Source organism: Nilaparvata lugens, chromosome 13 (genome assembly GCF_014356525.2).
Source record: "Nilaparvata lugens isolate BPH chromosome 13, ASM1435652v1, whole genome shotgun sequence".
NCBI classification, from domain to species: domain Eukaryota; kingdom Metazoa; phylum Arthropoda; class Insecta; order Hemiptera; family Delphacidae; genus Nilaparvata; species Nilaparvata lugens.
This window is the reverse complement of record NC_052516.1, coordinates 4,114,164-4,129,241: the sequence shown is the minus strand read 5'-3', so window position 1 is coordinate 4,129,241 and position 15,078 is coordinate 4,114,164. Positions and strand designations below refer to the sequence as shown.

Genomic DNA, 15,078 nt, shown 5'->3' with positions numbered 1-15,078 from the left:
GGATACTTTCCCTTGCATTTCAAGCATGCAAAAGTTATTCCTTTACACAAGGGGGGGAGTAAAGAAATACCTCAAAATTATAGACCAATTAGCTTGCTAAGTTCTATTTCTAAAATTTTCGAAAAATTGGTAAAGAAAAGATTAGTTGAATATCTAGATGTTAATAAAATCCTTGATAAGAGGCAGTTTGGTTTCCAACAGGGTAGAAGCACAGAGGACACATTGGAGTCCTTAACTGAGACAATATACAATGGTTTCAAAACAAATAAAAAAACCTTGGTAATGTTTCTGGACCTGGCCAAGGCTTTTGACACAGTACCACATGATAAAATGATCCAGAAACTATCTAATATTGGTATTCAAGGAATAGAGTTAGATTTCTTTGAAAGTTATCTAAGGGGTAGAAGCCAAATCGTTAGCTGTGGTGGTAGTAATAGTGAGATTAGAGATGTGACATGGGGTCTACCTCAAGGGACTGTATTGGGACCAGTTTTATTTTTGATCTATGTTAATAACCTGCCTAGTGTACTGGACTCAGTTGGGTCTAAGACAATTTGTTTTGCTGATGACACAGCACTTATCTTCCAAGAAGGTTCGTGGGAAGATGTTATCAAGCAAACAAAAGTGGGTTACTATAAGGTTTCTCAGTGGCTAAAATGTAATTATTTGAGACTAAATCTTGGTAAAACAAAATGTATGACCTTCAGTCCAACAACAAGAGGAGATCTAGATATGAACAGGCTTTGTTTGAATAATGCTTGTAACAGGTATCCATGTGATTCTTGCAATGAGGTTATTGAGAGTGTAAACAATTACAAGTATCTTGGTATTTTTGTTGATAAGCATCTACGCTGGTCACCTCAGATTAGCTACCTTTGTAGAAAATTAAGGGTGGTCAATTTAAAAATGTACATGCTTAGAAGTATTTTGAGTCTAAAATTACTAAAATCTGTTTATTTTGCTCTATTCCAATCCTTAGTTCAGTATGGTAATTCTATATGGGGAGGAACTTTTGATTCAACTTTAAAACCTCTATTTGTTTTACAAAAGTTAGTTATCAAAACAATAATGAGGTATCCGAGAGATCTCCCAAGTGTCACATTGTTTCAAAATTCCAATCTGTTCACTATAAGACAATTGTTCATTTTAAAGACTATTAAGAAACATGTACTCAAATTAAAAAATATTCAAAATTTTCAAAGAGTAACTAGACAAGTCGCTCAAAACTTGATCACAATTGAAAGAGTTGATAGCACCCTATCCCGTAGAAGTATTTCATATTTGAGAAATAAACTCTATAATAAAGTTCCAAGAGGATGGTTGTTAAAGAAGCCTAAAATAAAAGATTTCCATACCTGGGTGAAAGAAAATTAATTTTATTCAATTAATGATTTGGTTTAATATTGATTGATGTTGTATGAATCTTAAATTCAGCTTTATGTATATCTTTAATTTATTGTTATTTCTTAGAATGGAATATTTAGTTGGTTGAATGTTAATTACTGTTAGCCTATATTATAATATTGTAGGATCATTTTATATATCAATATTAATGTATAAGTGAATAAGTTATATTAAGACTCCACGTTGGCGTACAAGTTTTCTTTTGCCGACGTGTAGCACAAAGTTGTCAATTTCCTTTCAGTTGTATTCTGTATATATTTTTGTGCAATAAACGATTTGATTTGATTTGATATCCATATCTATACTGTATTATTGACCGAGCAAAGTGAGGTCTAAGATTCAAGTCGACTGTTTGGCATTTCTCTTAATGTTTAAATGTTTATATGTTGCGCATTTACGGCGAAACGCGGTAATAGATTTTCATGAAATTTGACAGGTATGTTCCTTTTCAAATTGCGCGTCGACGTATATACAAGGTTTTTGGAAACTTTGCATTTCAAGGATAATATAAAAGGAAAAAGGAGCCTCCTTCATGTGCCAATATTAGAGTAAAAATCAGACTATAGAATTATTCATCATAAATCAGTTGTTTAGTGAACTATAATACTTCCCGTTCAAAAACATCGAACATCTTGAGAATGTATCTTTCCATTAACGTTAGTAGACAGTTGACTATAATACTACCCGTTCAAAAACATCGAACATCTTGAAAATGTATCTTTCCATCAACGTTAGTATACAGTTGCAGTCAGACCTGATAACAGCGCTCACACTCACATTCCGGGACGACACGTCAGGACAGAAAGCTCTATGTTTATTTAGGATTTTTTCTAGACATTTTTAATTGATAAATTATTTATTAATTTTTGAGAAAACATAACAGGTCAATGTAACTCACTGAGCGCGAGGTCTACTGTTCACAGAACTACTAGTAACATTTAAAGTGAGATTCATGTTCTAAAGTCGGCGCCTGATTGACATTGGTTTGTTGTCATTGTCTATCATTTGTTAAAGTAGTTAGCTCTATCCTTAATTGTTATTATTAGCGTATGGTTTTCAATGGTGGGGAGACCCAAGAATAGTTCCATCTCGCCGTATATAGAGTAAAAATCTATTATTATTATTATATAATCCAAAATTTCCTAATGGGAAACATGGGGAAACCAAACACTAAGGTTAAATGAGCACAATACTTTAAATTTACAGTATGGAAATGGAAATTGGTAAGGCTGTTCGTGGCGCTTGAGTGTGTGTGATCACATTGACTGCGTATAAATGTGCAAGTACACGTCAGATCATGCATGACCAAGCGCGCAGATGAGAAACAAAATGTGGAGAGAGCAATAGGAACACTCACACTGAACGCGTGCACTTGCTAGTTGAGTTCAGTGCGAGCAGCTACATGCAAGTCACAACGTGTTTCAATGACTCTTTCCAGATTTTGTTTCTCGGCTCATGCATGATCCGACGTGCACTAGCACATACACGCATTCAATGTGATCACACCCCAAGTCTGTGCACAGCCTCACATGTATCTTCCCGTGTTTCGGATGGGCACGTTAAGCTGTCGGTCCCGGCTGCCTAGAAAGCAGTCAGAGTCACTGAAATTGATCAGTTGCGACCTGAAAACTCTGACACCAGACCTGAGCCAGCCAGGTCACTCGATATTACTATTATTATTATTATCTTCATTTATTTGTTACTGACAATTTTATGTTTGATTAGGCCTATTTTTGTTTTTGTAGAAATTCGACTACTCCCGCAGCGGTAACCCGAACCGAGATCTTCTGGAGCAATGCCTAGCCAGCCTGGACTCCGCCAAGTATGGGTTGTGCTTTTCTTCAGGGCTGGGGACCCTGACAGCTGTCATGAGTCTGTTAGAGTCGGGAGACCACGTGCTATGTGTCGACGATCTCTATGGAGGCACTTTCAGGTATAGAGAGATTAATTTATTCGTTTGTTCATTCATCCATTCATTAGTTCATTCAAGTTCATTTACTGTTGATGGTTTTTGTTTTGAAATAACGGAGGGGTTAGCTGTGTGATTTACTTAGTTGTCTGATAATTGTATTATCATACTCTATGATGCTTATAAATATTTTTTTCCTACAGTTACGTTGAAAAGTGGCCATTGCTGCACTGATTACAGAACGCAAAGAATCACTTTTCCGCTCTAGTGCGGGAAAAATTTTTCTGCACTCCAGATTTGCAACATGGCAACGCAAAATACTTAGTAGGTTATATGGAGCAACAGTGCAGCAAAATCAAAATGAAGTTGGTAACAGTGACTGGGCTGCTATAGTGAGCAGAGGTGCAACGAAGCACAACGCGCTAATTATTATTCATTATATATTATAACCAAGGACAACGAGGACTTTAGGATTTTAGGATTAAGGATTATTATCAATAATAAAATTACACAGAAAAACATTTGATGCTTTTCAGGCAATTTTACCCATAATTACCCACTTTTCATATTCAATGGTAACTGTAGGAAAAACTTAATGTGAAATACGTGCGCAAAGTTCCTCTGCTGCACTCAAGCAACCATTCCGCCCTCGCCTACGGCTCGGGCGTAAACGTTTCTTTCGGTGCAGCAAACTGTCACTTTGCGCACTAGTTGCACAAATAACTATTGTCATAGTCATTCAATTTCAGCTATTTACATCCATGAAATCAAGCCGGTAAACAGCTGATTGTAGAACAATTAATAAACATATGATTCTCATTACAGCATACTATACTATAATAAAATCATATGTTCTCTTTACAGTCGAGTATGTTTCCTAGTTCCGAATTTGTAGTAGCAAAACTGGTACAAAAGCCGCCTTTTAGCGCTCCAGGTGGATGTTTTGTCAACTACAATCAAGAAATTCCTGATTCGAAACTTGTAAACTAGGTTATGTTTATAGAATGCATGTAGTAATGTCAGCACAAGCAGGTAATGTTTTCTGTTTCTCAATTATTCTTTTCTAGATTATTATGACAAACAATAGTGTAAGCTACTTGGACGTGAATGTCTTTTGCAGTGCTCGAATGAAATTCTAGTCTCGGCTAACGCCTTGACTAGAAACATCATTCTCGCCTGCAAAACGGCCCTTCCCGTTCTTGTGGCTTAAGATACTATTTCATCACAGTATGCATCATTCATCTCAATCAAGTGAAATCACAGAGAAAACATCGTATTGTCATTCTGTATGTTTATTCTTTGGGGGAATTTCATCATATTAATGACGTCTGTATAACATTTCTTCCTTTGTTACAGGTATTTCAAGCACATCGCCTCTCGATTCAAGCTGGAATCTTCCTTTCTCGATGCTTCCGACCCTGAAAAGTTTGTGGCTTCCATGCAACCAAACACCAAAGTTAGTAAAGTTTTAGTCCTATTTCTGCCAACTAATAATAATCTAATTCTTTACAAATAAAATCGATCTTTGTATTCACTCTATTTTTTGTGTACCATCAGTCAATTGTAAATTTACTCTTAATTGTTGTGCATACTTTCAGCTAATTGTGAATAATTTTGTAATATTCTTTTTCAGATAATCTGGCTAGAAAGTCCAACAAACCCCCTGCTGAAAGTGTGGGATATTGAGAAGATCTGCCAGTTGGCCAAAGCCAAATCGAAAGATGTGATAGTTATAGTCGACAACACCTTCCTTACACCGTACTTCCAGGTGATGAGTTATTTTGAAAAATAAAATAGATCACATTTTTGAGCTCCTAGATCATATTTAAAGCTGTAGTTCTTATGATACATTACTAGTTATTTTATCACAAAGAATTCCCAATTTTTATAGATATTTATTTATTTCATTCCACAATCACAATATAAAATTAATGAATGGTAAAGAATCGACAGGATAGACCTAAAGTTATTGTTCAAAGTTTTATCATTAATTGTTATTCATTATCATTTATCATTAATTAATCACACATGTCAAAGTGAAGAAGAATCAATAAATTATTATTATTATTATAATTATTATTATTATTATTAATCAATGAACAACATTTAAGTTATAGATTTCCAGGATCACGCTGGATTCACACGCTACAGTGACAGTGAACAGTGAAAATATAATTTACATGTGTTCTAATTGGAGTATTTACACTCAGCATGGACGAGTGAGTATGAATAATACCATTAGAACGTATGGGAATTATATTTTCACTGTCTCTGTTGTATGCGAATCCAGCTTTATTGTTCGAGTGAACGAATCTTTCCAATAACATTTCAAATTATATATCATGGTTATATAGATGATAGATTATTTAGAAAAGTTTATGATTTTTAGCAGCGTTGTTGTTGACGACAATTTACTCGAAAATTACTTCTATTGCCTGGAAAAGAAGTTGACGATTTTTACTTGTTTGTAAATAAGTTGACGATTTCTATCTTTTCTACTTGTTTTGAAAAGAAGTTGACGATTTTTACTATTTCTACTTGTTTGTAAATAAGTTGACGATATCTATCTTGTCTACTTGTTCGAAAAAGAAGTTGACGATTCTTACTATTTCTACTCGTTTGTAAACAAGTTAACGATTTCTATCTTTTCTACTTGTTTGAGTAAGAAGTTGACGATTTCTGTCTTTTCTACATGTTTCTAAAAAGTTAACGATTTCTATCTTTTCTACTTGTTTCTAAAAAGTTAACGATTTCTATCTTTTCTATTTGTTTGAAAAAGAAGTTGACGATTTCTATCATGTCCACTTGTTTGAGAAAGAAGTTGACGATTTCTATCTTGTCTACTTGTTTGAAAAAGAAGTTGACGAATTCTATCTTGTCTGCTTGTTTGAGAAAGAAGTTGACGATTTCTATCTTTTCTACTTGTTTGAAAAAGAAGTTGGCGATTCTTACTATTTCTACTCGTTTGTAAACAAGTTAACGATTTCTATCTATTCTACTTGTTTGGAACAGAAGTTGATGATTTCGATCTTTTCTTCTTGTTTGGAAAAGAAGTTGAAGATTTTTACTATTTCTACTTGTTTGTAAATAAGTTGACGATTTATATCTTTTCTACTTGATTGAGAAAGAAGTTGACGATTTCTATCTTTTCTACTTTTTTGAGAAAGAAGTTGACGATTTCTATTTTTCAGAGACCTCTAGAGCTTGGAGCCGATATCGCTCTATATTCTGTCACCAAGTATTTGAACGGCCATTCCGATGTGGTGATGGGATCATTAGCCTGCAACAATAAGGAGCTGTATGAACGACTGAAATTCATCCAGAATTGTGAGTTGAATTTTAGTTGCTTCTAATTTTTCTCATGAACTTTCACGATTATCTTCAGTAGAATGATCTCTAATTTTTTCCAAAAATTGAAATTTAGTTGTTTCTCATTTTTTCTTATCAACTTTCACGATTATTTTCAGTAGAATGATCTACGATTTTTCCAAATATTGAAATTTAGTTGTTTCTCATTTTTTCTTATAAACTTACACGATTATTTTCAGTAGAATGATCTATGATCTTTTCCAAATAATGAAATTTAGTTGTTTCTCATTTTTTCTTATCAACTTTCACGATTATTTTCAGTAGAACGATCTCTGATTTTTTAAAATAAACGTTTTGCGTTTGTTTCTCAAAAGTAACTGGATTGTAAGCTGATTTTTCATATAATAAAAGGACGGCTTCACTTTATTCCAGTTGTTGCTGCTGAAGATGAAGCCCACATGAGCTCTATAGTGAGGTCCACGTTATAATGGCAGTGTTTGATTAGCAATGGTATTGCTATCCTTGTCCATCATTCAACAAAGCGAATAGCGCTATCTCTATCTCAGCCCAAATTGTAGTATGTTAGAGGTCCAGGTTATAATGACAGTGTTTGCTCTGCTGCCAGATCGTCTTTTAACAAAGTAGAATTGATAATTAATTAACAAAATCTTTATCTTTATCAAGATAATTCATTTCGAAATCATTGAAAAATATAATTTCTTGTTTGATAAAATATGATTGATTATTTTAAACGAAAATGAATAGTTAATATTACATCAATAAACCGGTATCAGGTACCCTCCATAGAAGGCATTGGAGGTCTTTTAACAATGTAGAATTGATTATTAATTAACAAAATATTTCATTTTAATTATGAAAGATAGGATATCAACATTGCCGATCATCGGTCTTGTCAATGCCTTCTAAAGACGGTAGCTGATACAGGTGTATTGATGTATTGATGTAATATTAACAATAATAGGTAATCGATAATAGGATAGGATAGGTGATAATAGGATATCAACATTGCCGATCATCGGTCTTGTCAATGCCTACTAAAGACGGTAGCTGATACAGGTTTATTGATGTAATATTAACAATAATAGGTAATCGATAATAGGATAGGATAGGTGATAATAGGATATCAACATTGCCGATCATCGGTCTTGTCAATGCCTTCTAAAGACGGTAGCTGATACAGGTTTATTGATGTAATATTAACAATAATAGGTAATCGATAATAGGATAGGATAGGTGATAATATATCAACATTGCCGATCATCGGTCTTGTCAATGCCTTCTAAAGACGGTAGCTGATACAGGTTTATTGATGTAATATTATTATATTTTATTAAGCAAGAAGTTATATTTTTCAATAATTCCATAATGAATTTTCATAATTAAGATGAAATATCTTGTTAATTATCAATTCTACATTGTTAAAAAACTATATGGAAACAGAGCAAAGCGAGAAAGAGATAGCGCTATCCGCTTTGTTGGATGATGAACAAGGATAGAAATACCATTGCTAATCAAACACTGTCATTATAACGTGGACATGACTATAGCCATAGCCACCTCTAATACAAGACCCCGGCCTACAATATTGCAACGTCGCAGCGTAGGCCTAGAATCTAATACATGATAGGTGAAAAAGATCAGCTGGTATTTAAAAAAATCTTTTTCCTACAGTTACGTTGAAAAGTGGCCATTGCTGCACTGATTACAGAACGCAAAGAATCACTTTTCCGCTCTAGTGCGGGAAAAAATTTTCTGCACTCCAGATTTGCAACATGGCAACGCAAAATACTTAGTAGGTTATATGGAGCAACAGTGCAGCAAAATCAAAATGAAGTTGGTAACAGTGACTGCTGTGGCTGCTATAGTGAGCAGAGGTGCAACCAAGCACAACGCGCTAATTATTATTCATTATATATTATAACCAAGGACAACGAGGACTTTAGGATTTTAGGATTAAGGTTTTTATCAATAATAAAATTACACAGAAAAACATTTGATGCATTTCAGGCAATTTTACCCATAATTACCCACTTTTCATATTCAATGGTAACTGTAGGAAAAACTTAATGTGAAATACGTGCACAAAGTTCCTCTGCTGCACTCAAGAAACCATTCCGCCCTCGCCTACGGCTCGGGCGTAAACGTTTCTTTCGGTGCAGCAAACTGTCACTTTGCGCACTAGTTGCACAAATAACTATTTCACCAATCATTTATTAGATTGTAGGCCTACACTGCGTCGTTGCAATATCGTAGGCCGGGGCCTTGTATTAGAGGTGGCCATGCTATAGCTCAACTTATCGATAGCTTAGCTTCAGCGCTGCCACGAAACTGTTCTATCTTCTTATTGATAATGCAACATTTTCTTGTTTACGATTAAATTTATAAATAAACATTCAGTTTGATTTCACCGTTCACAATGAACACATCATCTCCCCCATTACTAGTAACAAGCAAATAGCCTTTCATCTGTGGTGAAATCAAGCCCACATTTTTACTATAGTGAGGTACACGTTATAATGACAGTATTTGATCAACTTTGGTTTTGCTATCCTTGTCTATCATTCAACAAAGCCGGTTGTACCATCCTTTTCTAGGCCCACAACGGTGCCAATTATGTTTTTGACTGTGTAGAAATATGATTAACTAGCCGTCAGGCTCGCTTCGCTCGCCATATCCGTCTAGCCAGGGGGCTCCGCCCCCTGGACCCCCGACTAGATCGTCCAGGAATGAGATCAGCAGGCTCGCTTCGCTCGCCTGCATTTTTCATTTGAGCATTTTTATCATATGTTAGAACAATCCAGTCGGGGGTCCAGACTAAACGTCTGGCTAAACGGATATGGCGAGCGAAGCGAGCCTGACGGCTAGTAATATAATATTCCCAGGATTGAAGTAGCAGTGCCCAATCAATTTTTCCGCGATAAATGCATTTAAATCTTCAACTTGGTGCCAACCTAACAAAGTCAACTCAACTTAATGCCAACCTGACAAAATTATTAATTTAGTTGCCAGTTAACAACTGTTTCGAAGAGGTACTCTATCTAGATTATAGTTCTATAGTAACATATGATATGGAAATTTCAATTATAATTAAGAGATTGGGAGAAGAAGAATATACATGCTAAAAGACGAACTTTAAACCCTTAAAAACAACCCTTAGAGTTAAAATATTGCCAAAAGATTTCTTAGTGCGCCTCTAAAGGGCCAACTGAACATACCTACCAAATTTGAATGTTTTTGGTCCGGTAGATTTTTAGTTATGCGAGTGAGTGAGTGAGTGAGTGAGTCAGTGCCATTTCGCTTTTATATATATAGATAGATTAATGCAGAGAATCGGCATTCCTATTCTTCTATCTTCATCCACTGTCATTATAACGTGGACCTCACTATTATATGCTATCAGCCATCTGGCTGGCTAATGGTCCTACGAATGAAGATTGAAGATATAGTGTTTTTTTTGTTTTATACGTAATTTATTGTAAGTTTTCAAATGATTTGTGTATTTGCAGCGTCCGGTATAGTGCCTTCACCGTTCGACTGTTTCCTAGTCAACCGTAGCCTGAAAACTCTGCACCTCCGAATGAACGAACACATGCGGTCTGGACTGGAGGTAGCCAGGTTCCTGGAGTCACATCCCGATGTACAGAAAGTGCTTCATCCTGGTGAGAGAATTACTCATCATCCGCAAAAACTTGAATGAAATGTTCATTTATTTATCTGTTTATTGACTAAATGTAACAATGTGATCTCTCTCTCTCTCTCTCTCTCTCTCTCTCTCTCTCTCTCTCTCTCTCTCTCTATTTTTACAATATTTCCATTAATAAATAAATCCTTAGTTTAAATAATGAAATTAACGTTTTGGTAGAGAGTTAGTGGGGAGGATATTTTTAATATTCTTTCCGAAGAATGGACATTGATATGTCCAAAGCTCCGCCAATTTATGTAGATGCATAACAATATAATTATCTATAGTTATTATATTACAAATTACTTTTTCACATCATATACAGTTCAATAATTATTTTCTTAGTCTATATTATGTAAATTCATTTATAATTTTGCTGTATTGTAAGCTATTGTATATAAGTGTATAAGCCAGTATATATTGTAATCTACATAAATAAAGTAGGTACTCAATCAATCAATCAATCAATCAATCAATCAATCAATCAATCAATCTCTCTCAAGATTTTTTCACAAAGTAAAGACAATATGAATACTTTCATGAAATTATGAACTTTTGCTAAGAACAATTGAAAAAATCTTTTAGTTTGCTTTTGTTATGAAGGATAAAATAACAAAAACCAATTTGAGATTAATAAAATCATCTTCTTCTTCTTAGAAGATGATTTTAAGACAATTAATAAAATCATCTTCTTCTTCTTCTTCTTACAGCTCAATCATTTGATTGGTTGGCAGCCTTCCATCTAAATCTGTCCATTGCTACTCTCTTCCATTGTTCATAGCTCATAGCACCCACATCCTTCGTCATTTGTCTTAGATACTGTAGCCGGGGGCCTTCCACGACCCCTTTGTCCATCAACTGTACCTTCTAGAATACTTGACGTGAATGCGTCGTGTCTTATTATGTGTCCAATCCAAAAATGTCGTCTGTCCCTGAGAAAATTTAGAAGAGATCTCTTTTCCACCGCCCTCTGGAATACCTCCTCATTCGTAACTCTGTCAGTCCATTTTATTTTGAGCATTCGCCTCCAACACCACACTTCAAAAGCATTTAGAGTCTTTTCCTCAGCCTTACCAATAGTCCACGTGTCAGACACATGTAAAATCATGGGTGAAACAAAACTATTATTTTAAAATTGAGAATTGAGTTGGCTGAATCACCAATATTGGCAATATTAATTGTGTAAAAATTATTAAAACCATAGCCACCTCTAATACATATTAACACACCTGTATTAGAGGTTGCTATGTTAAAACCCGACAATTTTTATATTATTTTTCTGTGCATCTATATTTTGTTTATCAAGTACTTGATTATTGATGGAATTCAACATCCATAGATTATCATCCATCAACAGAATATTGTATCAATTGTACTGCTGTTATTAGATTGAAAAATGTATTTTTCCTACAAATACCTTGAAAAGTGAGCATTTCTGCACTGATTGCAGGCCGCAAAGAATCACTTTTCCGCACAGATTTGCAGCATGACAACGCAAAATAGTTAGTAGGTTGATGGAGCACCAGTGCAGCAAAATCAAAATTAAGTTGGTAACTGCACTCATAGTGAGGCCCACGTTATAATGGCAGTGGAGAACAGCGTTGCCTTGCCATTATGTGCCTTCATTATAGTCATTTCAATGCTTACATAACATAAACCCCCTTCAAGCAGTCAGATAAATTTTCAATTGAATTACTAATCATTATAATCAAATTATTATTCAATTTTGATTAAATTAAGGTTTTTATTAATAATAAAATTACACAGAAAAACATTTGATGGATTTCAGGGAATTTTACCCATAATTACCCACTTTTCATATTCAATGGTAACTGTAGGAAAAATTTAATGTGAAATACGTGCGCAAAGTTCGTTTGCTGCACTCAAGAAACCATTCCGGCTCGGGCGTAAACGTTTCTTTCGGTGCAGCAAACTGTCACTTTGCGCACTAGTTGCACAAATAACTATTTTATTTTTAGAACTCGTGGCTGGAGCTCAAGGTTTCTTTTTCCAGTCATGCCAAAAACTATTGTAATTTAATGATTATTATATTACAAATTACTTTTTCATATCATATACAGTTCAATGATTATTTTCTCAGTCCATATTATGTAAATTCATCTATAATTTTGCTGTATTGTAAGCTATTGTATATAAGTGTATACGCCAGTATATATTGTAATCTACATAAATAAAGTACTCAATCAATCAATCAATCAATCTCTCTTTCAGGTTCTATCAGAGACACAATTTATTCTTTATTATCTATTGATTCATACGATAAGTGCATCATCAAAGTGATAGGGAGAGAATAAATAAGGTACCTAAGCTTGTGCTATTCCTCTCCCAACTCTAGATAAGGTTACACATAGTCCGAAATTAACTAGCAGTTCGGAGAACAGTAGAACTCGCTACACTCACTAACATCACATCTCGCTAACTCACACACGCCGATCAATCAATCAATCAATCAATCAATCAATCTCTCTTAATAAAGGCAATCATTCGATTCAATTCCTTCTCTCGTTTGTTTTAGGTCTTCCCTCTCACCCGCACCACCAGTTAGCATTGCGCCAATGGTCAGGCTGCAGTGGAATGGTGTCCTTCTACCACAAGTATGGTCTCAACGAGAGCAAAAAGTTCCTGCAAAGTCTTAAAGTATTCATGTTGGCCGAAAGTTTGGGCGGTTATGAGAGTTTGGCCGAATTACCGTAAGTTCATTCATCTATTTTACATTGAATAATATACAAAACGTGAGAAAATGAATGTGTTATATTATGTAGCATCACTAGTAAACTCTTATTCTATCAGATGACCCGGCAATCACACCATTATGAAGTTTCAAATAGGTCCTTATTGCCATAGAGAAAAGATAGCGTAAGAAGATATCCCATGGTATAGGTCGTTTATGTTCCAAATTTCAAGCCGATCTTTGTTAAGTCAAGCCGATTACTGTCGACTACTGTCTATTATTGAGTGTGTTTGTCTTTTCGGTCTCAACATTTTAAAGTTTTTTCAAAGTTTGGAATTTTCTATTAATTGTGATTGATTTAATTTAATTTAGAAGTATTTTTTAATTTAAAAATGATTTTTGTGTGTTTTGAATTGTAAATTGAGTGTGTAATTGATGAATGTTAAGTGACACATAACCTAGCTACATTTGGACTGTTGTATAAATTAGAATTGGAACCGTTTTGGGCTTATAAGCCTGTGCTACTTTTCTGTAAGTGTGTAATTCTGGATGATTAAATAAATAAATAAATTATTACTGTTTTGTTGGGGTGAGATTGTAAGAACGGCACAGTATGAGAGACTACCAGCGTCAAATAGCTTCACCAAAAACAACTACTAGGACTATCGGCTTGAGTTAACAGTGAAATTTGAAATTTAAACGCCCTATATATACCATGGGGTATCTTCTTGAGCTATCTTTTCTCGGTATCACCATAAATGATACAGTATCACCACAAAATGATACAGTATCAACACAATTAGATATAGATTAAATTGAAACCGATTTGGGTTTAAGCCTGTGGTATTTTCAGAAAGAGATGTAATACTGAATGAAAAAGACTAAGAAATTTTCAAAAAACCACTGATTTATTGATAATTAGAAAGACCGGTTTCGGTTATTACACCATTGTCAATCTCTGAGAGTTTATCAGAGATTGACATTGGTGTAATAACCGAAATCGGTCTTTCTAATTATCAATAAATCAGTGGTTTTTTGACAATTTCTCAGTCTTTTTCATTCAATATGAATAATTACCACAATATCAACTTCTCAACTACACAAAAAGATGTAATACCGTAGAGGAAAGGTAGCCTAATAATATATCCCATGGTGTAGGGAGTTTATTCATTGTCACTATTAACTCAAGCTGATAGTCCTAGTAGTTCTTCGTGAAGCTATGTGACGTTGGTAGTCTCCCGTACTGTTGTGCCGTTCTTACAATCTCACCCCAACAAAACAGTAATAATATACAGTAGTCGACAGTAATTGGCTTGAGTTAACAAAAATCGTCTTGAAATTTGGAACATAAACGACTTATATCATGGAATATCTATAATTTCTCCATGGCAGTTGTACGCAAGTCTGTACGCACCTTAATGCCGCATCCACATGTTGGCCCAATGAAGGCCAATGTCGGCCAGCGCCAGAGTGTGGATGGGTGGTTTGCTAACGCTGGCCTTCATTGGCCTTCACTGGTTAAATAACAGGCCTGGCCAGCGACTGGGCCAGCATGTAGATGCAGTATAATACAGCAGTTATTGTAATCTATGGAGGAATTTAATCTAATCTAATGACTGTAACTGTTTCAGGTCAGTGATGACCCATGCTTCAGTGCCTGCTGAAACCAGGGCGGTTCTGGGGATCACCGACAACTTCATCCGGCTCTCAGTCGGCCTATCAGCTGTGCCCGATCTCATTGATGACCTTGACCAAGCACTCAGGGGCATGACCAAGAATTAACATTGAATTTCGAGTTTTCTAGGGTATTTAATGGAATTTGAGTGGTATTATCGCGTTAGGAAAGAATTTTGATTGTAATTTGTAGGTCAAGTATTGGAATTTTGATAGTAATTTATAGGAAAAGAATTGTATTTGAAGTTTTAGGCATGACTAAGGCCCGCCGCAAAGTAGACCCACGCTAATCCACGAAAAGCAACCCACGCCATGGGATGTTTTGTAAACCATTGCTAGGCTTCTCTAGACATCTGTGTAATACATGTAATGAATAATCCACTTGTC

At 35.0% G+C, this 15,078-nt stretch overlaps 1 protein-coding gene across 3 annotated transcripts in view; it reads left to right on the top strand.

The window, feature by feature from the left end:
* Window positions 1-15,078, top strand: part of LOC111054982 (putative cystathionine gamma-lyase 2) — a 21,949-nt gene extending 6,871 nt beyond the window's left edge. The window contains exons 3-9 of one of the 3 annotated variants that reach the window (XM_039439607.1): window positions 3,150-3,337; window positions 4,670-4,769; window positions 4,947-5,081; window positions 6,505-6,640; window positions 10,150-10,302; window positions 12,862-13,036; window positions 14,649-15,078. In XM_039439607.1, coding sequence (XP_039295541.1) covers window positions 3,150-3,337; window positions 4,670-4,769; window positions 4,947-5,081; window positions 6,505-6,640; window positions 10,150-10,302; window positions 12,862-13,036; window positions 14,649-14,799 — 1,038 coding nt within the window. In that variant the 3' untranslated portion in view covers window positions 14,800-15,078. The remainder of the gene's footprint in view (window positions 1-3,149; window positions 3,338-4,669; window positions 4,770-4,946; window positions 5,082-6,504; window positions 6,641-10,149; window positions 10,303-12,861; window positions 13,037-14,648) is intronic. The other 2 variants (XM_039439606.1, XM_039439608.1) reach the window with 2 other exon arrangements.